Raw genomic sequence first — 26,363 nt, 5'->3', positions numbered from 1 at the left:
GTCACAAGCTACATACACACAGGTACTGTCACATGTAAGTGTCACAAGCTACATACACACAGGTACTGTCACATGTAAGTGTCACAAGCTACATACACACAGGTACTATCATATGTAAGTGTCACAAGCTACATACACACAGGTACTGTCACATGTAAGTGTAACAAGCTACATACACACAGGTACTGTCACATGTAAGTGTAACAAGCTACATACACATAGGTACTGTCACATGTAAGTTTCACAAGCTACATACACACAGGTACTGTCACATGTAAGTGTCACAAGCTTCATGCACACAGGTACTGTCACATGTAAGTGTCACAAACTACATACACACAGGTACTGTCACATGTAAGTATCACAAGCTACATACACATAGGTACTGTCACATGTAAGTGTCACAAGCTACATACACACAGGTACTGTCACATGTAACTGTCACAAGCTACATACACACAGGTACTGTCACATGTAAGTGTCACATGCTACATACACACAGGTACTGTCACATGTAAGTGTCACAAGCTTCATACACACAGTTACTGTCACATGTAAGTGTCACAAGCTACATACACACAGGTACTGTCACATGTAAGTGTCACAAGCTTCATACACACAGTTACTGTCACATGTAAGTGTCACAAGCTACATACACACAGTACAGACAGTGGAGGGCAGCATAGCCCAGAACGAACATAAGAATGAAGGCCCTTAGGAGTGAGCTGCTGTGAAGTGGCAACAATGTTGCATTTTTGTGGGTGGGTACAGGGCTCAACTTTAAGAAACCAAGCTACAGGCCCCAATCCCTCTTTCCAGCTTGTCTTCACAGCTTGCAGGATCTGTCATGCTGTCTGATACCAGTTTGCTGCAGCATGGATTGTTCAGAGCTAGCTCTAGTGGTCTGGTAGATAGCTAAGCGGCCTAGCAATCAGAGGATTGGCAGTTTGAATCCAGCAGCAGCTGATTTTCCACCACAGATCCTGTGAGAGTGGAGGAGTTGGAAGAATTTATGATTGTGGACTTTGAAGCTGAAGAAGATGTTGTGCCATGTTAACCCCAGGACCCGGTGAGTCGCTCCCCGGTTTTTCCTCCTATTTGTATCCTGTGGGCCCGGGGTTCCCCCCCCTCCCTCTTGGCCTCTTCATCTGCCCGCTTGATAATGTAGTCCCTGCTTTGTCTCCCTGTCCCCCTCCCATTTAGCCATGTGGGGGCTGTGTCTGGGGTTACTTTCCCAGCATCGCGAATGCTGCCCCTAAGGTGTCGGTAGTGGGCCTAGTGGGAGCATTCCCTTACCTTCTCCGTCGGCCACGACGTGCGCTCCTCCAGTCCTTAGCGGTTCAGTCTGGCGGTAGTTTCCCCTTCGGTAATGGTGGCTTTGGGTCTCCTCATCCGTCTCTGGCTCGTTGGTCTGCAGGCGCGGGAACCGTCATCCACGCGGGCGGCCATGTCCGCTTCCGGACTGGCATTCGGGCAGCGGCAGCAAAGCGAGTAGCGTTGTCTTCGCCTCCGGGGTGCTCAGGTGAGAGAGGAGTGTCTCGGGGGGGGGGGGGGGGCGAGGCACGTGGGGGGTACGCAGCTTGGCACAGGGGTACAGGGCTCGCGTGGGGGCAATTTGTCCAGTGCTTTAGGGGGCCAAGGCCAAGAAGCCTCGTGGGGGCAATATGTTTGGCGCTTTAATGGACTTAGGCCCAGAGCCACGTGGGGACAATTTTCAGGATGGTGAGCTCAGATGGGGGGCAATTTCTGGTGATTATGAGCAGGCCGCAGGCCTGACCGGGTATACGTCAGTAGATATGGATAATTTAGGGCCTCAGTCATTGCCTGCAGGTGTGGCCCTCAGCGTGGCCTCCCTGGGTGTCACCACTAGGGTTTCTCCCCCCCCCCCAAAAAAAGGCCCCTATCACCCCCCCCCCAAGTTATGTCAGGGGGTCCCTGCGAGTGCAGTTCAGGTTGTGGGCAGGCAGGTTCAGTTTGCTGAAGCAGTATTGAATGTACATGTGGGCAGTGTGTCTGAGGGTGTGGAGTCTGCTTGTGGCACAAGGCGCAGGAGTGTTAGTCCTGGGGGGTTGATGACATTGTTGATCGGCCTTTGTCCTCTCCCCGTGGTACTCCTCTCTTTCATTTTTCATTACAGAAAATCATGGATTCTCAGAATGAGTTAGCGGCCATGCAGTCCGGTGCAGTTGGTATTGAAGAGGAGGAGCGGAGTCGAGAACAGCCGTCAACGTCCTCTGATCCCCTGCCTGTGCAGCGCCCCTCTTGGAGCTGGAGAGCATGGAATCGCAAGAAGTGGTGAATCTCATGGAGCCACAGAATGCTTGGGTGCAAATGCAGTCCAGTCCAGGTGGTCGTGGCAAGGAAGAGTACAGCTACCCTTCTTGGAACTGGTGAGACCATTTTATCTTTCAGGCATAGGGGCTTTAGTTCATCTTCGGATGATTCTGGGTCTGAGTGAGTGAGAGGTCCCTGGGGTGGGAGGCTAAAGGGCAGATGGGAATGTATAAGATGATGAAGTGGTTAGTCAAGGTGCGTAAGGCCATGGGTCCTCCCCCTCTCCCCTGGTTCCTCTCGCTAGAGCCCCGTGTTCCATTGCAGATCCCTGGGGCGACAGCTGGGCGTACAACGGCATGTATGGGGACAAGCACAAGCGGCCCTCTAACTAAGCCTTCTCAAGCATCTGAAGTCCAAAACTGTTAGACGCATTCAAGAGGGTAAATATGTGGATAGGTTTGAGCTTTCGGCCAAGGTCTATCACTAAAAAGATATGGCGGTGTTACGTCACTAAACTTCCCGATCGGGCTGTGAATATCCTCAAATATCAAGAGGCCATCTAAACCGCTTATGGCGGGATTATGACGTCGCGTTCGGCGAAAGATGGTTGGTAATCCCCTCCTGATTTCAGCGACGTAGATTCATGGTTAGGGGCACAGTTGGGGCCTGAAAAGCCTTTTTGCCCGGGCAGGTCTCTGCTGGGCCTCCTGGCAATCGGGCACCTTAGCGCTCTCAACGGCGTCCCACAGGTATTGCTGTGCAATTCCAGAATAAGCTCTTCCCCAAAGGGCCGGCATGTGTTTTTTGCCACGTGAGTGAGCATCGCTGGATGGCCACTCTGATTGGAGTGTAACAGATCCCACGACGCGGGCCAGTCGCAAGAGCAGCCTTGTTCCAGTTCCAAACCTTTCACTGCTGGAAAGGGTGGCCACCCCACTGAGGGTAGCCGTAATTGGAAAATGATTGTTTTTATCCGGATAGGAGGGTGGCTGCCTTGCTAGGCAGCGGCCTCCGCCAGGGATTCATTATCCCCTTCAGCTTCACAGTAGAGGGTTTCCCTGTTCGGAGGAATCCGAAATCGGCATACAAATTTCCTAGCGTTGTGAGGAAAAAGATGGACAAGGAGATTGCTTTGGGCCGCATGGCTGGCTCATTTGTGGAGATTCCGATTCGGGGGTTGGTTTCTCTCTCCTCCTGGGGTTGTTCCTACAAAGGAGCTGGGTAAGTCTCGGCTCATCCAGCACCTTTCCTTCCCTAAAGGGAGGTCGGTCAATAACACTATTTCCCCTGAGATCAGTTCGGTTCACTACCAGTCCTTTTATGATGTGTTAGCACTGGTATGGAGGGCAGGGGCTGGGGCCCCTTTCTGGCAAAACTGGATGCGGTATCAGCATTTCGGCTGCTTCCCATTCACCCCTCCTCCTTTTGCCTCATGGGATGTTGGCGTGAGGGCAAGTATTTTGTGGACGAAAGCCTGCCTATGAGCTGTTCTATATCGTGTGCTCATTTTGAAGCCTTCAGAGCTTCTTACACTGGGCCATCTCAGTGATTGCTGATTTTTGATGGCCTGGCACATTGCCTGGATGATTTCCTGCTGCTTGGATATGCTGGATACGCTGAGTGCGCTTTCCTAATGAAGGTGATTCGATTTTGCTGGCCAGAATGGGTGTCCCTCTGGCGGAGGGTGAGACCTAGTGCCTTTGCATGTGTCTTACCTTTTGGGTATCAAGATTGACTCATCGTTAAGCAGTGTCATTTGCTACAAGATAAGATTGCCCGTATGGTGGGTACGGTTCGGGAAACCGGGTCCTTTGTTTGTTCCATAAAGGATCTCCAGACCATGTTGGGTCTTCTGAATTTAGCCGGTAGGATTATTCCTATAAACAGAATTTTTCTTCGGCGGCTCGCAGCGCAGTCGTGCGGGGAGTGGTCCCAAGCGAGTGAGTTTTGCGTAATGGCAAAAATGTTTGATGACTTTGCAGTATGGGAACAATTCCTGAACCATTTTAATGGGATCTGCTTATGGCGGAAGGCTGTTTCTTCCAACATGGTAATTCAGTTGTTCACTGATGCGGCAGGGTCTCACTGGTGTGGATCCTTCTTGTCCGGTCACTGGAGTGCCGGCCCATGGCCTTGGTCATGGGTTCCAAGTGGCTTGTTAAGAAATTTTGCCTGTTGGAGCTCTTCCACATTATTGTTGCCTTCGAGGTCTAGCGTGAGCAGCTAAGGGATCAAGAGGTCATGTTCTGGATGGATAACAGCGTCGTTTTGCTGTTAACATGCTCTTGTGGGGATCTCCCCCGGTAGTGCGGTACCCTCGCCTACTGGTGCTGAAGTGTCTGCACCCGGCGTCCAGAATAGAATTGCTGATGTGCTCTCTCGTTTTCAATGGAAAGCATTCTATGCGTTGGTTCCTCAGGCGGATATTAACAGAGTAGTTTGTTCCAATTATCTATGGCAGGTAGCGCAGGTGGGAGATCTTTGATTGCTATGATCCGTTTTTTCACTGGCCCCCTCTACTTGGATCGCTTATGTGAAGCATTGGTCTAAATAGATCACCTTCTGTGATAGGACGAGCCGGCCATCTTGTGAGGTTGTTCAATGGGGTCCTTAGGAATGGATCAATGGGCTTAAAGGTAATGGGGTTTTTCTAAAGGGTCAGTCGGCTCTCAGCTGACTGCCGTGTCCTTCTTCTGTAAACTTTATGGCCTCTCGGACTCTTCAAGAACCTTCCTGGTCGGGCAGGTGTTGAGGGGCTGGGGGCGTATGGTGCCCAGAACAAGGGACGTTAGGGAGCCCGTTACCATCAAGAGATTGGTGTTCCTGTGTCAAACTGTGCTTGTGGTGTGTTCTCCTGCCGACAAGGGTACCCGTTCTCCGCTGCCTTTGGGCTGGCTTTTCACGGGGCACTTAGGGTGAGGGAATTGCGCCCCCCCTTGAGGAACAAGCCCGGGGGTCTGTAGGCCTCCCACGTCAAGAACGACGAGGCATATGTTCTAATTTTCCTCTCCAGATCAAAGACAGACCAAGAAGGTAAAGGAGTTGGACGTCTTTACCCGCCACGTGGGCTCAGTTTGTTGCCCAGTAAGGTTGCTTAGGACCTATATGGGTCTTACGAAAGACTTACGATAGGACCTCACCGGTCTTACGATAGACTTGCAACCCGGAGCCATTCCTCCTTGGGGCCGGGTGTACCCTCTGTCTGTTTCAGAGAATTGTGCTATGGAGGAGTATGTTGCTGATGCTCTGTCTCGGGGGATCATCTGCAAATCTTGCTCTCCTGCAGGGGCTGGCGTCTTCTTTATGAAGAAAAAGGGTGGCAAGTTAAGACCATGTATCGATTATAGGGGTCTTAATCGTCTTACCATAAAGAATGCTTACCCTATTCCGCTCATTACGGAACTATTTGACCGCCTCAAGGGAGCTACGATCTTTACTAAACTTGATTTGAGATGAGCGTACAATCTCGTTAGCATTAAGGAGGGTCACGAATGGAAAACAGCATTTAACACCAGGAGCGGGCATTATGAGTATCTTGTAATGCCCTTTGGCCTATGTAATGCTCCTGCTGTTTTTCAGAAATTTATTAATGACGTCCTACGAGATATGTTGCAATAGTGTGTTGTGGTGTACTTAGACGACATCCTCATACACTCACCCACACTTGAGGCTCATCATTCTGATGTTACACGGGTTCTTCAGAGACTACGTGAGAACGGCCTGTTTTGTAAACTTGAGAAATGTGAGTTCCATCAGACTCAAGTAACCTTCCTAGGTTATGTTATCTCCGTTGCAGGGTTCTCCATGGATCCTGACAAGTTATCTGCAATTCTGCAGTGGCCTCGTCCAGTTGGTCTTCGGTCTATTCAACGTTTTTTGGGGTTCACCAATTACTATGGAAAGTTTATTAAAAACTTTTCTTCCTTGGTCAAACCTATCACAGACATGACCCGTAAAGAGAATGATCCACTCTATTGGTCACCTACTGCCATTGAGGCCTTTTATAGTCTTAAGACTGCCGTGCTGCCGCTCCAGTGCTGGCTCATCCTAACCCTGTCCTGCCTTTCGTTCTTGAGGTCGATGCATCTGAGACTGGAGTAGGTGCCCTCTTGTCTCAACGTCCTACGCCTGATGGTTCCTTGCATCCGTGTGGTTTCTTCTCTAAGAAATTGTCTCCAGCGGAGTGCAATTATGAAATTGGCGACAGGGAATTACTGGCCATAATTTTGGCACTCAAGGAATGGAGGCATCTTCTCGAGGGTACTAGTGTGCCAGTTCTCATTCTTACTGACCACAAGAATTTAACTTATCTATCTGAAGCAAAATGTTTGACGCCCCGACAGGCCAGATGGGCGCTATTTTTGTCTCGATTTAATTATGTGGTCTCCTACCTGCCTGGTAGTAAGAATGTTAGGGCTGATGCCCTCTCTCGCCAATTTTCGCCTCTGTCCAAGGAGGAGTCTGTACCTACTCCTGTTATACCTCCTGACCATATTTTGGCTACCATATGTACTAATTTGACTTCTCCTTTGGGGGAGGAGATCCTGGCTGCACAAACCAATGCACCGCCTGAGAAACCTAGTGGTAAGTGTTTTGTTCCTGAGAATCTTCTAACTAAACTTTGGCACACTTACCACTATCCTAAAGCCGCAGGTCACCCAGGCAAGAACCAAATTATTTGGTCTGTCACTCGATAATTTTGGTGGCCAGCTCTTCATTCTGATGTTGCCTTCTGCTCAGTTTGTGCACAGAATAAGACTCATCAACGTCTTCCTGTGGGTCTTCTTCACCCTATTGCTAATGGTGAGCGTCCTTGGACACATCTTTCCATGGACTTCATTGTTGAGCTCCCTGTTTCCAATTGCAATACTGTTATCCTTATGGTGGTTGACCGTTTTTCTAAAATGTCACATTGCATTCCCTTGAAGAAGTTGCCTACTGCTCAGGAGCTTGCTTCAAATTTTTGCCCGGGAGGTCTTCCATTTACATGGGTTACCCAAGGAGATAGTGTCGGACCGGGGTAGCCAGTTTGTCTCCAGATTTTGGCATTCCTTTTGTGCTCAAATTGGGATCCAGCTCTCCTTCTCCTTGGCATATCACCCTCAATCCAATGGGGCTGCGGAACGGTCTAATCAAGCTCTAGAACAGTTCCTCCATTGCTATGTCTCAGATCACCACAATAATTGGTCTGAACTGTTACCTTGGGCAGAGTTTGCTCATAATAGTGCTATTAATGCTTCCTCCAAGTTATCCCCGTTCATGGCGAATTATGGGTTTCAACCATCCTTGTTGCCCGATTCATTCATGTCTCAGGGTATTCCGGCTTTGGAGGAGCATCTCCGGCAACTCTGTTCCACGTGGGTGCAGATTCAGGATTGCCTTCATCGTTCTATGCAGCGCCAAAAGTTCCAGGCTGATCGTAGGCGTCTGCCCGCACCTTCCTACCAGGTTGGTGAGAGAGTTTGGCTGTCCTCCCGCAACTTGAACCTTTTTGTGCCTTCCAATAAATTGGCTCCCCGTTATGTTGGTCCTTTTCGAATACTCTGATGGGTTAATCCTGTGGCCTACGCTCTTGACCTTCCTCCTGCTATGCGCATCTCCAATGTTTTTCATGTCTCCCTCTTGAAACCATTGGTTTATAATCGATTTACCACAGTGCTGCCTCGTCCCCGTCCTATCTTTGTTGACAACCATGAGGAGTATGAGGTCAGCAGCATTATTGACTCTCATATGTCCAGGGGCCGTGTACAGTATTTGGTTCACTGGAGGGGCTACGGTCCGGAGGAGCGTTCTTGGGTTCCCTCCTCTGATGTTCATGCTCCCGCTCTCCTTCATGCCTTCCATGCACGTTTCCCCAATAAGCCTTTTGTCCTCCCGCAGGAGAGGGGTCGTTGAGGGGAGGGTACTGTCAGGATTTTTCCCTGTTGTGTTTGCCATGTGCTGCTGGCAGCCATTTTACTCACTTCGCTTCCTGACTTGGTGCATTGTGGGGGATGCTGCTCACTTCCTGCACTTCCTTTTATGGCCAGACTGTTGTGCATCATCCATGTGAGACAGGATGCAGTCTCAGAATTGTGATGTCATCATTTATTATTTAAAGGGCCAATGTTCAGTATGCTTTGCCTTTGCGTTGTCTAAGACCTGTTTGTGAGAGTTCCTGTGTATTACCTGGTTACCTGACATCCTTCCTGGTTCCTGATCTCTGGCTTGTTCCTGACTCTGCTGTTCTCCTTGTTCCTGATTCTGGCTCGTCTGACTTTTCGCTTTGGCTCCTGACTCGGCTCGTCTGACTCCTGGCTTGTTATTTGACTTGTGGACTTTTTATTATTTTTTGCTATTAATAAAGGTGTGATTATTTTTGCACTTCTCATCTCAGTCTGATTCCTGGCACCCTGACACAGGCAGGTCGGCGGAAGAAGTCCACAAGGCGTTCCAGGCCTCCTGTGTGTCTGAGTCCCGATGTGGGCCGGCGCCCTGCTGGTGGGAAGAAAACTGGCTCCGGGTCTGGTAGGAGTCTTGCTGGTCCGGTGGTGTTCCTGGGTGCAGCAGCGGAGGCGGAAAAAAATGGCTGTGACGTCATCAGAGGCGGGGAGCAGCGGAACACTGGAGCTGAGGGCTATATCTGTCCCTGCTACCAAGCAGGGTAAAGTCAGTATGAAAATGGCTCACGGCCCTAGAGGGCCTGATGTTGAGGTGGCAGGTCTTACTGGGGAGCAGGTCATTGACGATATGGGTGTGCCTGATGTGTATTTTGGGGGTATTGTGGAGGACAGTGGTAGTGAGGGGGAGGGGATTGGGCCTGATGCGCAGGGAGAGTTGAGTGGTGTGGAAGCTAGGGCAAATCAATCCGGCCATATTTTTGCAGGCCCTGGGCCTAGTGGGGGAGGTTTTTCTGGGGAGGATGTGCCATTACTCACTGCTAAGCATAGGGGGGTGTTAGTGGATATGGAGTATGGGTCTGAGGAGAAGGAGGAGGAATTTGAGTTAGATACAGGTGTAGTTGAGCTGTATTTAAACTCCTCAGAAGAAGAATTTGTCCCTCCTTCCCCTGGGGTCACTGTTAAGTCTGTGGAGCACTTTGGGGGGTCTAATGTTAAGCCTGATGCTGGTAGGGCCCATGGTGTTTGCAGCTCCCCTCCCAGGGTCCCTGTTTCTGTGAGGAGGGTTACGGGTGCTGATGTGGGTGACTCACATGTCAGTTTTTCTTTTGCAGACGCTAGTTCCACAGGGCAATGGCCAGAGCCTCAGCCTGGTCCATCCACAGCGGCAGATGTTTTTGACGGCCTTGAGGAGGACTTCTCTGGCCTGCACGGCTCCTGGACTGACTCTATTCGTCTGGAGCCTGATGACTTCGTGCAGCAGGAAGTGCATCCTGTTGGTGGAAGCCAGGAGAGACGGGGGGTTATTCCGAGGGTGGGTGAGATGGCGAGTGGTAGCGGTGTGGCCAGGGCTGGTACAACCTCCGACCGTGGGGCTAGAAGGGGGTAGTCGGCCAACCAGGCCTGGAGATGGTGTTGGTTTAGGGAGGGGTAGGTCACGGCGACAGCCTGTGGCAGAGGTTACGTGGCCTGGTGGAGATGGTTATGGAGCTCCCAAGAGAGGTAGGGGTGTTTACGGCTAGGGGGTCCAGCCTTATTAGGGGGGGAGGGGCGGGAGAGGTGTTGTACAAGGGGACATGTATTCACGTGATGCTGTTTTTCAGGATCAACCACGGCAGTCGTGCCAGCAGGTACGGTCGGCTGTCAGGATTCCAGACAGAGGTGAAAGGATTACGGAGCAGCGCATCGGCGGGCTCCAGACGGCGCTTGTCAGCTTCCCAAGTGGTCAGCGTTGGGCAGAGACTTTAGCAGGTGAGACAGGTTTAATTGCTGTACAAAGGGGGGGTTTAGGGGAGTCTAGTGCTCAGGAAGCGAGTTGTGATTCAGTGACTGGGAGAGTCGTGGCTGGCTTAAGGGATTTACTGTCGAAGTTGGAGGGGGTTCCCTCTGCTGCGGGGTCTTCCGTGGAGAGGTCGTGGTTACCTCTGGCTGGGGTTCCGGTCGTTCAGGATTTAGGGAGGAGCGAGGTTAGTGGGGTACATGTCTCGGGGTACAAGGAGGGTGTTGTGGGTGCAGGGCTGTCTAAGGAGCCGCCTAGTGCCGGCCTTAAGCCGGTGGATGGGGCTGAATTGAGGGTGGCTGACACGGCAATGTCGCACTCGTGTCTCTGCTCCTTCGGGCCTTTGGGCATGCATTTAACAGCTGAGGTGAGGGAAAAAATCTAAGAGAGAATTTATTGAGTTGTTCTCCCTTCTCCCTCTTGAGCAGTCTTTTGAGATTCCTGAGGATTCAAAAAAGGACGTGACCAAGAAGGAAGAGGAGGAGAGGAAAAAACGCTATAGGAAATTGCCTAAAACCTGTACGAATTGGTTCCAGGCGTTCATAATTTATGCAAGTGTTTTTTCAGGTAGATTCCCAGATCAGGACTTTTGGGGCTTTGTTTTGTTACCTGGACGAGGTAGCGGCTGCTCAGAGGACCTACGGGGGTATGGCGTGGTGGTCCTATGACGAGCAGTTCCGGCAACGCCTGTCAGTCAAACCGGATATGAGGTGGGACGACCGGGACATGGGTTTATGGCTCAAGATAATGACACCTGAGCAGCAGCGGAGGCGGAAAAAAATGGCTGTGACGTCATCAGAGGCGGGGAGCAGCGGAACACTGGAGCTGAGGGCTATATCTGTCCCTGCTACCAAGCAGGGTAAAGTCAGTATGAAAATGGCTCACGGCCCTAGAGGGCCTGATGTTGAGGTGGCAGTTCTTACTGGGGAGCAGGTCATTGACGATATGGGTGTGCCTGATGTGTATTTTGGGGGTATTGTGGAGGACAGTGGTAGTGAGGGGGAGGGGATTGGGCCTGATGCGCAGGGAGAGTTGAGTGGTGTGGAAGCTAGGGCAAATCAATCCGGCCATATTTTTGCAGGCCCTGGGCCTAGTGGGGGAGGTTTTTCTGGGGAGGATGTGCCATTACTCACTGCTAAGCATAGGGGGGTGTTAGTGGATATGGAGTATGGGTCTGAGGAGAAGGAGGAGGAATTGAGTTAGATACAGGTGTAGTTGAGCTGTATTTAAACTCCTCAGAAGAAGAATTTGTCCCTCCTTCCCCTGGGGTCACTGTTAAGTCTGTGGAGCACTTTGGGGGGTCTAATGTTAAGCCTGATGCTGGTAGGGCCCATGGTGTTTGCAGCTCCCCTCCCAGGGTCCCTGTTTCTGTGAGGAGGGTTACGGGTGCTGATGTGGGTGACTCACATGTCAGTTTTTCTTTTGCAGACGCTAGTTCCACAGGGCAATGGCCAGAGCCTCAGCCTGGTCCATCCACAGCGGCAGATGTTTTTGACGGCCTTGAGGAGGACTTCTCTGGCCTGCACGGCTCCTGGACTGACTCTATTCGTCTGGAGCCTGATGACTTCGTGCAGCAGGAAGTGCATCCTGTTGGTGGAAGCCAGGAGAGACGGGGGGTTATTCCGAGGGTGGGTGAGATGGCGAGTGGTAGCGGTGTGGCCAGGGCTGGTACAACCTCCGACCGTGGGGCTAGAAGGGGGTAGTCGGCCAACCAGGCCTGGAGATGGTGTTGGTTTAGGGAGGGGTAGGTCACGGCGACAGCCTGTGGCAGAGGTTACGTGGCCTGGTGGAGATGGTTATGGAGCTCCCAAGAGAGGTAGGGGTGTTTACGGCTAGGGGGTCCAGCCTTATTAGGGGGGGAGGGGCGGGAGAGGTGTTGTACAAGGGGACATGTATTCACGTGATGCTGTTTTTCAGGATCAACCACGGCAGTCGTGCCAGCAGGTACGGTCGGCTGTCAGGATTCCAGACAGAGGTGAAAGGATTACGGAGCAGCGCATCGGCGGGCTCCAGACGGCGCTTGTCAGCTTCCCAAGTGGTCAGCGTTGGGCAGAGACTTTAGCAGGTGAGACAGGTTTAATTGCTGTACAAAGGGGGGGTTTAGGGGAGTCTAGTGCTCAGGAAGCGAGTTGTGATTCAGTGACTGGGAGAGTCGTGGCTGGCTTAAGGGATTTACTGTCGAAGTTGGAGGGGGTTCCCTCTGCTGCGGGGTCTTCCGTGGAGAGGTCGTGGTTACCTCTGGCTGGGGTTCCGGTCGTTCAGGATTTAGGGAGGAGCGAGGTTAGTGGGGTACATGTCTCGGGGTACAAGGAGGGTGTTGTGGATGCAGGGCTGTCTAAGGAGCCGCCTAGTGCCGGCCTTAAGCCGGTGGATGGGGCTGAATTGAGGGTGGCTGACACGGCAATGTCGCACTCGTGTCTCTGCTCCTTCGGGCCTTTGGGCATGCATTTAACAGCTGAGGTGAGGGAAAAAATCTATAAGAGAGAATTTATTGAGTTGTTCTCCCTTCTCCCTCTTGAGCAGTCTTTTGAGATTCCTGAGGATTCAAAAAAGGACGTGACCAAGAAGGAAGAGGAGGAGAGGAAAAAACGCTATAGGAAATTGCCTAAAACCTGTACGAATTGGTTCCAGGCGTTCATAATTTATGCAAGTGTTTTTTCAGGTAGATTCCCAGATCAGGACTTTTGGGGCTTTGTTTTGTTACCTGGACGAGGTAGCGGCTGCTCAGAGGACCTACGGGGGTATGGCGTGGTGGTCCTATGACGAGCAGTTCCGGCAACGCCTGTCAGTCAAACCGGATATGAGGTGGGACGACCGGGACATGGGTTTATGGCTCAAGATAATGACACCTCTGAGAGCCGCCCAGTCCTTTCGGTCAGGAGTCGGTGGCTCTTCCAGCAATGGGTCTCCGGCGCCCGTTAAGAAGGGATATTGCTTTGCATACAATGATAAATTCTGTAAATGGGGAACCGGTTGTAAGTTTATACACGAGTGCTCTGGGTGTGGGGGATCCCACCCCTATGTTAAGTGTTTCAAAAAGGGTCGGGAGGCTCAGGTGACGCGCCTGAAAAAGGGGGCAACTCCTGTGAAGCTAGGTGCGATGGAACCTTTACGCTAGGCGTCAGGGTTGTCGTGAGGAAGCGGCCTTGATATGGCACGGCCTTCAGTTTGGTTTTGTGATTCCGTCACAAGGGGAGTGCGGGTTTTTTCGAGGTAATTTGAGAATTTATTGAGTTGTTCTCCCTTCTCCCTCTTGAGCAGTCTTTTGAGATTCCTGAGGATTCAAAAAAGGACGTGACCAAGAAGGAAGAGGAGGAGAGGAAAAAACGCTATAGGAAATTGCCTAAAACCTGTACGAATTGGTTCCAGGCGTTCATAATTTATGCAAGTGTTTTTTCAGGTAGATTCCCAGATCAGGACTTTTGGGGCTTTGTTTTGTTACCTGGACGAGGTAGCGGCTGCTCAGAGGACCTACGGGGGTATGGCGTGGTGGTCCTATGACGAGCAGTTCCGGCAACGCCTGTCAGTCAAACCGGATATGAGGTGGGACGACCGGGACATGGGTTTATGGCTCAAGATAATGACACCTCTGAGAGCCGCCCAGTCCTTTCGGTCAGGAGTCGGTGGCTCTTCCAGCAATGGGTCTCCGGCGCCCGTTAAGAAGGGATATTGCTTTGCATACAATGATAAATTCTGTAAATGGGGAACCGGTTGTAAGTTTATACACGAGTGCTCTGGGTGTGGGGGATCCCACCCCTATGTTAAGTGTTTCAAAAAGGGTCGGGAGGCTCAGGTGACGCGCCTGAAAAAGGGGGCAACTCCTGTGAAGCTAGGTGCGATGGAACCTTTACGCTAGGCGTCAGGGTTGTCGTGAGGAAGCGGCCTTGATATGGCACGGCCTTCAGTTTGGTTTTGTGATTCCGTCACAAGGGGAGTGCGGGTTTTTTCGAGGTAATTTGAAGTCGGCCCGCCAGTGGCCTGGCATGGTTTTGGAGAAATTGTGTAGAGAGGTGTCTTTGGGGCGCATGGCCGGCCCATTTGAAAGGCCTCCTATTGCAGATTTGAGGGTATCCCCGTTGGGAGTTGTTCCGAAATGTGAGAGTGGTAAATTCAGGTTAATCCATCATTTATCTTTCTCTAAAGGGGGATCGGTTAATGATGGTATCCAGCAGGAGTTGTCCTCAGTCAAGTATGCATCTTTCGATCAGGCGGTTAGTTTGGTCGGGAGGCTGGTCCCTCACATTGCAGGTGATAGCCCAGTAGTGGCATGGGGTGTGTTTCGATAGTTAAACAAAAAATTAGAAAGGGAGTTTGGATTAAATTTTGATTTGTGAGAGACAGCTAAGTGGCATTTTAAAGTTTGTACAAATCTTTCAGCCTGTCCATTAGAGGCTGGAAAATATGGAGCTGTCTTACAGTGTTTGATGTTATTTGTATCTAGAAATGTTTCAAATTCATGTGATATGAACTGTGGACCATTGTCTGAGACTAAAGTTTGTGGCAGTCCAAATCTTGCAAACATACTGGAAAGAACGACAATGGTTTGCTGTGTTGTAGTACTTGACATTTGAACTACTTCTGGCCACTTGGAATGAGCATCCACAGCCACCAAATACATTCGTCCATCCACTGGCCCTGCAAAATCAACATAGATTCTTGTCCAAGGTTCATTTGGCCATGGCCAAGTTTTTGAGGTGTCCCTGCTGGGATTCCGCTGTGTCTGTGCACATGCATTGCAAGCAGCTACATAAGAAGCAATATCTGTATCCAATTTAGGCCACCAAAAATATTCTCATTCTCTTTGCTTCATTTTTACTACACCCTGGTGTGAGCTGTGTAGTAACTTTAATGCTAATGTTTGCAGTAAGTTTGGAATTATCTCTCGTGACCCCCATAACAGACAGCCTGAGTCATGCACAATTTCCTTCTTCCTTGTAAAATATGGCTGAAGGTCAGAGCAAACTACTTTAGGCCACCCATGTTGAACAAAAGACTTGATTTCCTGTAAGGTAGAATCAGAGCATGTATAAGTAGCAATCACTTTGGAATTTAGATTTACAGGCTGTGGAGGGGTTTCTATGATTTCAGAAGATGCTGTCATGTGATGTACCATTGGTAATCTTGAAGACATATTCACAATCGTATGATCACTGTGGCATCGATATTTAATGGAGTAGTTGTAAGCCACCAGCTGAAGTGCATAGCGCTGAAGTCGAGCAGCTGTTGTGTTGGAGATACCCTTCTGAGGGTGCAGAATGGACAAAAGTGGTTTATGATCCGTGATCAGAGTAAAAGGTCTGCCATATATATAAATGTGGAATTTCTTCACATTGCTAAAGCTTCCCGATCAATCTGGGCATAATTTCTCTCAGATGGAGTTAGAGATCTGGATGCAAAAGACACAGGACGTTCAGAACCATCGGGCATAATGTGTGAAAGTACTGCACCTAAACCATATGGTGAAGCATCGCAGGCTAGTACCAAAGGCTTCTTAAGGTCATAGTGGACAAGGAGTCTTGATTCCAGAAGAAGCTGCTTAGAGCGTTCAAATGCTCGTGTACATAAGTCAGTCCACGTCCACTGGTTTTTACTATCTAAAAGACCGTGTAGTGGATATAGTAAATGAGCCAAATTTGGTAAAAATCTGTGATAGTAATTGAGCAACCCCAAGTAAGAACGTAGCTGAGATACATTAACAGGGGTGGGAGCATGAACCAGCGCTTTCACTTTTTCAGCAGTTGTGTGTAGACCATTCTTGTCCACTACATGTGCACAATATTCTAAACTCTTGCAGAAGAACTTACACTTTTCCATGTTAACTTTCATTCCGAATTCCTGTAGGCGTTGTAAAACAGCTTCAACATTTGCTTTATGAGTGGCATCATTTTCACCAGTGATAAGCATGTCATCTAACATACAGTGGGTATGTGGAATACCTGCCAAGATCTCATCCATTATCCGTTGCCACACTGCAGGTGCTGGGGCAATGCCAAACACCATCCACGTATACTGAAAAAATCCTTTGTGACTGTTGATAGTTAACAGGTGTCTGGAGTCTGGATGCACCTCTAATTGTAAGTATGCTTGATGCAAGTCAATTTTTGTAAATTTTTCACCCCCTGCCAGAGAACTAAACAATTCTTCAATCTGTGGTAAAGGATACTGATCCACAAGTAATTGAGGGTTAAGGCCCACTCTGAAATCTCCACAGATGCAAAGGTCCCCATTTTTTTCTGACAGGAACTATTGGGGAAGCCCATTCACTGCTAGAAACTGGAACAATAATCCCCTGATTTCGTAGTCTTTCTAGTTCTGCTTCAATTTTAGGTTTAAGTGCAAATGGTACAACTCTTGGTTTTCAAAATTTTGGAATAGCATTTTCTTTTAGGTGAAGCTGAATCTGCTCGTCTTTCACTAAACCTAGGTTCCCATCAAATACAGTCTTATATTTGTGCTTTAGTGAATTAATCCAAAAAGAATTTGAATTGCCACTTTGGTCCAGCAGTTTGTTAAGCGGTAACTGTTGTGGTAACTTTGGCATGCCCAATGCTTGGATCCAGGATCTACCAAACAAAGGTGGTCCTCCTTTAGGTAAAATGTAGAGGCGTAGCTTTTTAGTTATACCATTAAATGTCACTGTAGGTGATACACACCCAATAGGCTTTATTATTTCATTTGAATATGTTTGCATGGTGACAGCTGTTGGAACAATTGGTTGCCTTAGTCCCAGGCAGTTCCAATCAGCAGTTGTGATAACAGAGACTGCTGCTTCTGTATCAACTTCCATAATGAGAGGTCTACCATCTATATTCACCTTTGCTTGCAGTTCTGGAATTTTATTTTCAAGGCTGTAGATCTGTAATGTGTATAATGGTTTGTCTTCCTCTGTATCAGTGTGTGGTGTATCTACTTGCACATGAAAAGCTGCACGTGACTTGCTGCCTTTCTTACTTTTATCTCTGTCTAAGGAACTTCTGCACACTCTCTTTGTATGACCAATCTTCCCACACCCATAGCAGGTGCTGTTCCTAAACCTGCAGGCATTTGCTGTGTGATTTGTGTCACCACATCTGTAACAGGCTGTCTGTGACCCTTGTCTAGCTGAATACTGTTTATTTAGGTGCATACTTGTATGAAAAACATCTACTTCCTTATCACAAACTGCCTGTGCTGGGGCCTGGAGCATTTGTGCATCTTTAGTAGCAAGTTCCATGACTGTAGCTATCTCTATAGCACGCTTTAGTGTTAACTCATCCTCTGCTAATAGTCTCTTTTGTACTGTACAGTCCATGAGTCCAATAACAAACATATCACGTAAAGCAGTGTTTAAATAATCACCAAATCTGCAGCTACTTGCTAGTTTCTTTAAACTGAACACATAATTTTTAATGTCCTCATGCTGCAATTGCTTGCGTGTGTAAAACTTAAAGCGTTCTTATATCTCCAGAGGCTTAGGTAGGTAGTGGTCAGATAACAGGCAGATCAGGTCAGACAGAGTTTTAGCATTAGGTTTATCTGGTGAGAGAATGTCCCTTAATGTAGTGTAAGCTGCTGAACCTATAGTTGTCAGAAACACAGCCACTTGCTTATCAGCTCCTATGTTATTTGCTGTACAATATAGCTCAACTGTTCAACCCATGTGTCCCATCTGTCTGTGCCTGCTGCAAACATAGGTAAGGTGCCAATAAGTGCCATTATAGGGTCAGACCACAGATCCTCGTCGCCAGCTGTTATTTTCTCTGTGTAGTCAGGATTAGAACATTCAGTTGTGTGCTGTTACCTTGTGTCTGATGTCTCTTGCACATATCATGAAGACTCTGCAGCAGGAACTTTAGATAACTTTTATTTAGCTACAACCACATGGCTTATTCATTAGCAGGTTCATCAGTAAAACTAACATGGCTTCTGATGATGTCACAGAGACCCAGACACACCCAGAGGGTGTGGTGAGCTGATTTTAAAGCTGCAGCACTTCTAACATATAATTATGAGACAAGGTTAGTGCAAAGATATAGTAAAAGCTGCAGTAATCTTAACAGAGACGGCGTTTAGGCTGTTGCCTGTTCACCCGGCCTCGCACCATTTATTGGGTTGTCGGGTGGACGAATTTCACTACGTGGACCTGTGCTTGCCCATGGGTTGCTCCATCTCATGTTAACTCTTTGAGAAATTCAGTACATTTCTTGAATGGGTTGTTGCGGAGCGGTCGGGCCTGTCATCACTGGTTCATTACCTTGATGATTTTTTGTTGGTGGGCCCGGCGGGTTCTGGTGATTGTAAGCTTTTGCAGGAGGTATGCTATCGGGTTGCGTCTGAGTTTGGCGTTCCCATTGCGCTTGAAAAATCTGAAGGCCCGGTGAAATCTCTAGAATTTTTGGGTATTACCATTGATTCTGTGAAAATGGAATGCAGGCTTCCCTGGGGCAAGGTGGTTGACTTGTTGGCAGTCATTGAACAATTTTTGCAGGTAAAAAAGGTTACGCTGTGGGAGATGCAATCGTTAGTGGTCAAGTTTAACTTTGCGTGCAGAATTATCCCGATGGGGAGGGTTTTCTGCAGGAGGTTATCCTTGGCTACTGCCGGGGTAGTAAAACCGCATCATTTTATTTGGCTTCCCAAGGAGTTGAAAGATGATTTGAGCGTGTGGAGGCAATTTTTGCTGGGTTTTAATGGCGCAACTTTAATTCAAACAGTCAGGTTGTCCAACGAGGAGCTTGGTCTAGTGACTGATTCAGCAGGCGGTTGCGGTTTTGGCGCCTACTTTAGGGGCCATTGGTGCGCAGATAGGTGGCCTTCTGAATGGATTTCACTGGGTTTGGTTAAGAACCTGGTGTTCCTAGAGTTATTCCCTTTTGTGGTTTCCCTGTTTGTGTGGGAGGGTGACTTGTGGAATAAGGCTGTGGTTTTCTATTCAGACAATATGGGTGTGGTGTATGCATTGAATACATTGACAGCGAGGTCATTGCCTGTATTGAGATTGTTGCGAGTGTTGGTCTTGAAATGTTTGCAGCTGAATGTTTGCATTAAGGCTAAGCACATTCCGGGAGTTTTTAACGCTATAGCAGATTCCTTACCTCGCTTTCAGTGGCAGCGCTTTCGGGATCTGGTCCCTCACGCAGACACAGAGGGTTGCCCGTGCCCAAGTTACCTGTGGCGACTTGGAGTGGAGGACTGGCTGGACTGGTAAATGCTTCTCTAGCTCCAGGTACCTGGGCAGCTTATTCTAAAGTGTGGTGGGAGTGGGAACTCAGATTGGCTGGTAGAGCGGGAGATGAAGGTGTATCAGACCTTACCGCTTTTTTATTGGACTGGATGGTGGAATGGGGTGTTTCGAAGTTATCGCATTCTGCGATGGACAGGAGATTGGCAGCCTTGGCTTTCCGTTTTAAGCTATTAGGTTTGCGGGATATTACAAAAGGTTTTTGTGTCCGGCAGGTCTTGAAAGGTTTGAAGAGAGGTGTGGTGGGGCATACTTTGGAGCATCGGCACCCTATTACCTTTTCGCTGCTTTGCAGTATATTTAAGGTGTTGGGGGTTGTATGCGTATCGGATTTTGAGGCTTGCTTGTTCCGTTTGGCTTTTGTTTTTGCATTTTTCGGGGCATTTAGGATTTTTGAATTAGTCAGTAAAAACTTGGCATCAATGGGTGGTTTGGCATTGGTGGATGTGACGTTATTTGAATTTAAGATGGAGATATTTTTGAGGCGAAGCAAGACGGATCAGATGGGGCGGAGAAGAACGATAGTTCTTTTTCCCAATGGTTTGGAGGTTTGTCCTTGGCGGTGTCTAAGGTATTATTTGGGAGTATGGCCCCTGGTTGGGGGTTCTTTGTTGGTCCACCAAGATGGACGGCCGCTGTCACAGTTTCAGTTCCGGGCAATTTTATCTAAGTCATTGTTGAAGTTGGGTTTTCACGCAGGGGAGTTTGGGTCTCATTCTTTCCGCATAGAGGCGGCAACAGAGGCTTCGCTGAGGGGTTTATCTGACACATTTGTTAAGGGCACTGGTAGGTGGGATTCCAGGAGGTTCCGCCTGTATGTCCGTCCTGAGTTGAGTGTTTAAGACAGTGTTTCTTGTTACGGTTAATTTTCTGTGTTCTAGGTGTGGAGCGTGTGTGGCTGTTCGGCCACTCGTTTATTTATTGGGCGCGAAGAGCTGCTGCAATGAAAGTGGATGGCTTGCAGCTGGGTTTTTCCAAGTCTCGCTGTGATGTTAAATGGTTCGGTGTTAGGGGGCTACGTTGGGACAGGTTGTTGCCCCTGGTTGTTTACTATTGCAAAACTTTTCGGCCTCCAACTGTGTTGCTGGTTCATGCTGGGGGTAACGATCTTGGTTTCTTACCACAAAGGGAGCTGGTGAGAATAATGAAGAAGGCGGCATTGGGAGGTTATTGGTTTTATACCCTGAGCTTAAGATTGTTTGGTCTGACATTTTACCAAGGAGAGTTTGGAGGGCAGCTTGGGACCCTGTTCGTCTAGACAAGAGCAGGAGAAAGGTTATCAAGTTGATGGGTTCCTTTGTTCGGAGATTGGGGGGCTTGGTGGTGCATCACCCAGACTTAGCGGAGGTGGGACAGGGTGAATTTTATTCCCCGGACGAGGTGCATCTCAATGACTTTGGGCTGCAGCTGTTTATACTTGATTTTAAGGAGAATTTGTGCAGAATTGAAGAGTTGGCGGGACTGGCCTGAGGTGTCATTCCAGTCGGTGGCGGGGGTGCTAGCCCTTACAATTACAGCAGGTTATGGCCAATTGTTAATGCGGAGGTATTTTGGATTCCCATAGGGGGAATTCAAGTTTGGGTTTCTAAGGGCAAGGGGTTCCTTAGAGGCTTTATGTTTTATTATTGACGGGCCCAATCACTTGCACGGTTGGGTCCATTGGTGGATTGACGGCCATAGATATAAAGAAATAAGTAGGGACTAGTACCACTGTTTTTTTGGGGGTATGTTATGTATATGTGGTTGCAATATTTTGTATTGTTATTTATTAAGTTATTAAAGTTTTTTACAATTATTTATTAAAATAAAGGAGCTGCGGCCAATTTTCACCAACGCTAAGTCTAGTGTCTTATTTTGTTCATTATGTATTATAAATGTTAAAGGTGGTGTTGAAGGTAAGGGCCGGATTGTGACGAAATAGCAGGTCATGTCACATGTAAGTGTCACAAGCTTCATACACACAGGTCATGTCACATGTAAGTGTCACAAGCTTCATACACACAGGTACTGTCACATGTAAGTGTCACAAACTTCATACACACAGGTACTGTCACATGTAAGTGTCACAAGCTACATACACACAGGTACTGTCACATGTAAGTGTCACAAGCTTCATACACACAGGTACTGTCACATGTAAGTGTCACAAACTTCATACACACAGGTACTGTCACATGTAAGTGTCACAAGCTACATACACACAGGTACTGTCACATGTAAGTGTCACAAGCTACATACACACTGGTACTGTCACATGTAAGTGTCACAAGCTACATACACACTGGTACTGTCACATGTAAGTGTCACAAGCTACATACACACTGGTACTGTCACATGTAAGTGTCACAAGCTTCATACACACAGGTACTGTCACATGTAAGTGTCACAAGCTTCATACACACAGGTACTGTCACATGTAAGTGTCACAAGCTACATACACACAGGTACTGTCACATGTAAGTGTCACAAGCTACATACACACAGGTACTGTCACATGTAAGTGTCACAAGCTTCATACATACAGGTTCTGTCACATGTAAGTGTCACAAGCTACATACACACAGGTACTGTCACATGTAAGTGTCACAAGCTACATACACACAGGTACTGTCACATGTTAGTGTCACAAGCTTCATACACACAGGTACTGTCACATCTAAGTGTCACAAGCTACATACACATAGGTACTGTCACATGTAAGTGTCACAAGCTACATACACACAGGTACTGTCACATGTAAGTGTCACAAGCTACATACACACAGTACTGTCACATGTAAGTGTCACAAGCTGCATACACATAGGTATTGTCACATGTAGGTGTCACAAGCTACATACACACAGGTACTGTCACATATAAGTGTCACAAGCTACATACACACAGGTACTGTCACACGTAAGTGTCACAAGCTACATACACACAGGTACTGTCACACGTAAGTGTCACAAGCTACATACACACAGGTACTGTCACATGTAAGTGTCACAAACTACATACACACAGGTACTGTCACACATAAGTGTCACAAGCTACACACAGGTACTGTCACATATAAGTGTCACAAGCTACATACACATAGGTACTGTCACATGTAAGTGTCACAAGCTACATACACACAGTTCTGTCACATGTAAGTGTCACAAGCTTCATACACTGTCACACAAGTACTGTCACATGTAAGTGTCACAAGCTTCATACACACAGGTACTGTCACATGTAAGTGTCACAAGCTACATACACAGGTACTGTCACATGTAAGTGCCACAAGCTTCATACACACAGGTACTGTCACATGTAAGTGTCACAAGCTACATACACACAGGTACTGTCACATGTAAGTGCCACAAGCTACATACACACAGGTACTGTCACATGTAAGTGTCACAAGCTTCATACACATAGGTACTGTCACATGTAAGTGTCACAAGCTACATACACACAGTACTGTCACATGTAAGTGTCACAAGCTACATACACATAGGTACTGTCACATGTAAGTGTCACAAGCTTTATACACATAGGTACTGTCACATGTAAGTGTCACAAGCTACATACACACAGGTACAGTCACATGTAAGTGTCACAAGCTACATACACATAGGTACTGTCACATGTAAGTGTCACAAGCTACATACACACAGTTACTGTCACATGTAAGTGTCACAAGCTTCATACACACAGGTACTGTCACATGTAAGTGTCACAAGCTTCATACACACAGGTACTGTCACATGTAAGTGTCACAAGCTTCATACAAACAGGTACTGTCACATGTAAGTGTCACAAGCTTCATACACACAGTACTGTCACATGTAAGTGTCACAAACTACATACACACAGGTACTGTCACATGTAAGTGTCACAAGCTACATACACACAGATAGTGTCACATGTAAGTGTCACAAGCTACATACACACAGGTACTGTCACATGTAAGTGTCACAAGCTTCATACACACAGGTACTGTCACATGTAAGTGTCACAAGCTTCATGCACACAGGTACTGTCACATGTAAGTGTCACAAGCTTCATACACACAGGTACTGTCACATGTAAGTGTCACAAGCTTCATACACACAGGTACTGTCACATGTAAGTGTCACAAGCTACATACACACAGATAGTGTCACATGTAAGTGTCACAAGCTACATACACACAGGTACTGTCACATGTTAGTGTCACAAGCTACATACACACAGGTACTGTCACATGTAAGTGTCACAAGCTACATACACATAGGTACTGTCACATGTTAGTGTCACAAGCTACATACACCCAGGTACTGTCACATGTAAGTGTCACAAGCTACATACACACAGGTACTGTCACATGTAAGTGTCACAAGCTTCATACACACAAGTACTGTCACATGTAAGTGTCACAAGCTACATACGCACAGGTACTGTCACATGTAAGTGTCACAAGCTACATACGCACAGGTACTGTCACATGTAAGTGTCACAAGCTACATACACATAGGTACTGTCACATGTAATTGTCACAAGCTTCATACACACAAGTACTGTTGCATGTAAGTGTCACAAGCTACATACACACAGGTACTGTCACATGTTAGTGTCACAAGCTACATACACACAGGTACTGTCACATGTAAGTGTCACAAGCTACATACACACAGGTACTGTCACATGTTAGTGTCACAAGCTACATACACACAGGTACTGTCACATGTAAGTGTCACAAGCTACATACACACAGGTACTGTCACATGTTAGTGTCACAAGCTACATACACACAGGTACTGTCACATGTAAGTGTCACAAGCTACATACACACAGGTACTGTCACATGTAAGTGTCACAAGCTTCATACACACAAGTACTGTCACATGTAAGTGTCACAAGCTACATACGCACAGGTACTGTCACATGTAAGTGTCACAAGCTACATACGCACAGGTACTGTCACATGTAAGTGTCACAAGCTACATACACACAGGTACTGTCACATGTTAGTGTCACAAGCTACATACACACAGGTACTGTCACATGTAAATGCCACAAGCTACATACACACAGGTACTGTCACATGTTAGTGTCACAAGCTACATACACACAGGTACTGTCACATGTAAGTGTCACAAGCTACATACACACAGTACTGTCACATGTAATTGTCACAAGCTTCATACACACAAGTACTGTCACATGTAAGTGCCACAAGCTACATACACACAGGTACTGTCACATGTTAGTGTCACAAGCTACATACACACAGGTACTGTCACATGTAAGTGTCACAAGCTACATACACACAGGTACTGTCACATGTTAGTGTCACAAGCTACATACACACAGGTACTGTCACATGTAAGTGCCACAAGCTACATACACACAGGTACTGTCACATGTTAGTGTCACAAGCTACATACACACAGGTACTGTCACATGTAAGTGTCACAAGCTACATACACACAGGTACTGTCACATGTAATTGTCACAAGCTTCATACACACAAGTACTGTCACATATAAGTGCCACAAGCTACATACACACAGGTACTGTCACATGTTAGTGTCACAAGCTACATACACACAGGTACTGTCACATGTAAGTGTCACAAGCTACATACACACAGGTACTGTCACATGTTAGTGTCACAAGCTACATACACACAGGTACTGTCACATGTAAGTGTCACAAGCTACATACACACAGGTACTGTCACATGTTAGTGTCACAAGCTACATACACACAGGTACTGTCACATGTAAGTGTCACAAGCTTCATACACACAGGTACTGTCACATGTAATTGTCACAAGCTTCATACACACAAGTACTGTCACATGTAAGTGCCACAAGCTACATACACACAGGTACTGTCACATGTAAGTGTCACAAGCTACATACACACAGGTACTGTCACATGTAAGTGTCACAAGCTACATACACACAGGTACTGTCACATGTTAGTGTCACAAGCTACATACACACAGGTACTGTCACATGTAAGTGTCACAAGCTACATACACACAGGTACTGTCACATGTTAGTGTCACAAGCTACATACACACAGGTACTGTCACATGTAAGTGTAACAAGCTTTATACACACAGTTACTGACATATGTTAGTGTCACAAGCTTCATACACACAGGTACTGTGCACTCACCTTTACACTGGGTCACTATACAAGTGACGATGAGGATGAAGACCTGAAGATTCATGTTTGCTGTTAAGAATCACAGGCTGGAATGGCTTGTGAGCGAGAAGGAGGAAACGTCTCACTGAACCAGCAGAATTTAACTGATTTGACTTCCTCACAGGAAAACATGAGAACTAGCAGATAAACATAAGTACATAAACATATGTAAGTATATGTGTATGTGAGTGTGATTGTGTGTGTGTGTAAGTATATGTGTATGTGAGTGTGAGTGTATGTGTATGTGAGTGTGATTGTATGTGTATGTGAGTGTGATTGTGTATGTGTGTAAGTATATGTGTATGTGAGTGTGATTGTATGTGTAAGTATATGTGTATGTGTGTGACAGTGTGTGTGTACGTATATGTGTATGTGAGTGTGATTGTGTGTGTGTATAAGTATATGTGTATGTGAGTGTGATTTAGTGTGTGTAAGTATATGTGTATATGAGTGTGATTGTGTATCTGTGTAAGTATATGTGTATGTGAGTGTGACAGTGTGTTTAAGTATATATGTATGTGAGTGTGAGTGTGATTGTGTTTGTAAATATATGTGTATGTTAGTGCGATTGTGTATGTGTGTAAGTATATGTGTATGTGAGTGTGACAGTGTGTTTAAGTATATATGTATGTGAGTGTGATTGCGTTTGTAAGTATATGTGTGAGTGTGATTGTGTGTATGTAAGTATATGCGTATGTGAGTGTGATTGTGTGTGTGTGTGTAAGTATATGTGTATGTGAGTGTGACAGTGTGTGTGTACGTACATGTGTATGTGAGTGTGATTGTGTGTGTGTAAGTATATGTGTATGTGAGTGTGTGTGTGTAAG

General features: G+C 47.3%; 1 protein-coding gene across 2 annotated transcripts in view; it reads right to left on the bottom strand.

The window, feature by feature from the left end:
• The window catches only part of LOC128655839 (deleted in malignant brain tumors 1 protein), a 788,593-nt gene extending 762,988 nt beyond the window's left edge, over window positions 1-25,605 (bottom strand). For both annotated transcript variants that reach the window (XM_053709399.1, XM_053709400.1), the window contains exon 1: window positions 25,507-25,605. In XM_053709399.1, the coding sequence (XP_053565374.1) occupies window positions 25,507-25,561 (55 nt within the window). In that variant the 5' untranslated portion in view covers window positions 25,562-25,605. The remainder of the gene's footprint in view (window positions 1-25,506) is intronic.
• Between the last annotated feature and the right edge of the window lie 758 nt (window positions 25,606-26,363).

Source organism: Bombina bombina, chromosome 4 (assembly GCF_027579735.1).
Source record: "Bombina bombina isolate aBomBom1 chromosome 4, aBomBom1.pri, whole genome shotgun sequence".
NCBI classification, from domain to species: Eukaryota; Metazoa; Chordata; class Amphibia; order Anura; family Bombinatoridae; genus Bombina; species Bombina bombina.
Note: the sequence above shows the minus strand (reverse complement) of the source record. Positions and strands in the feature narration are given on the sequence as shown.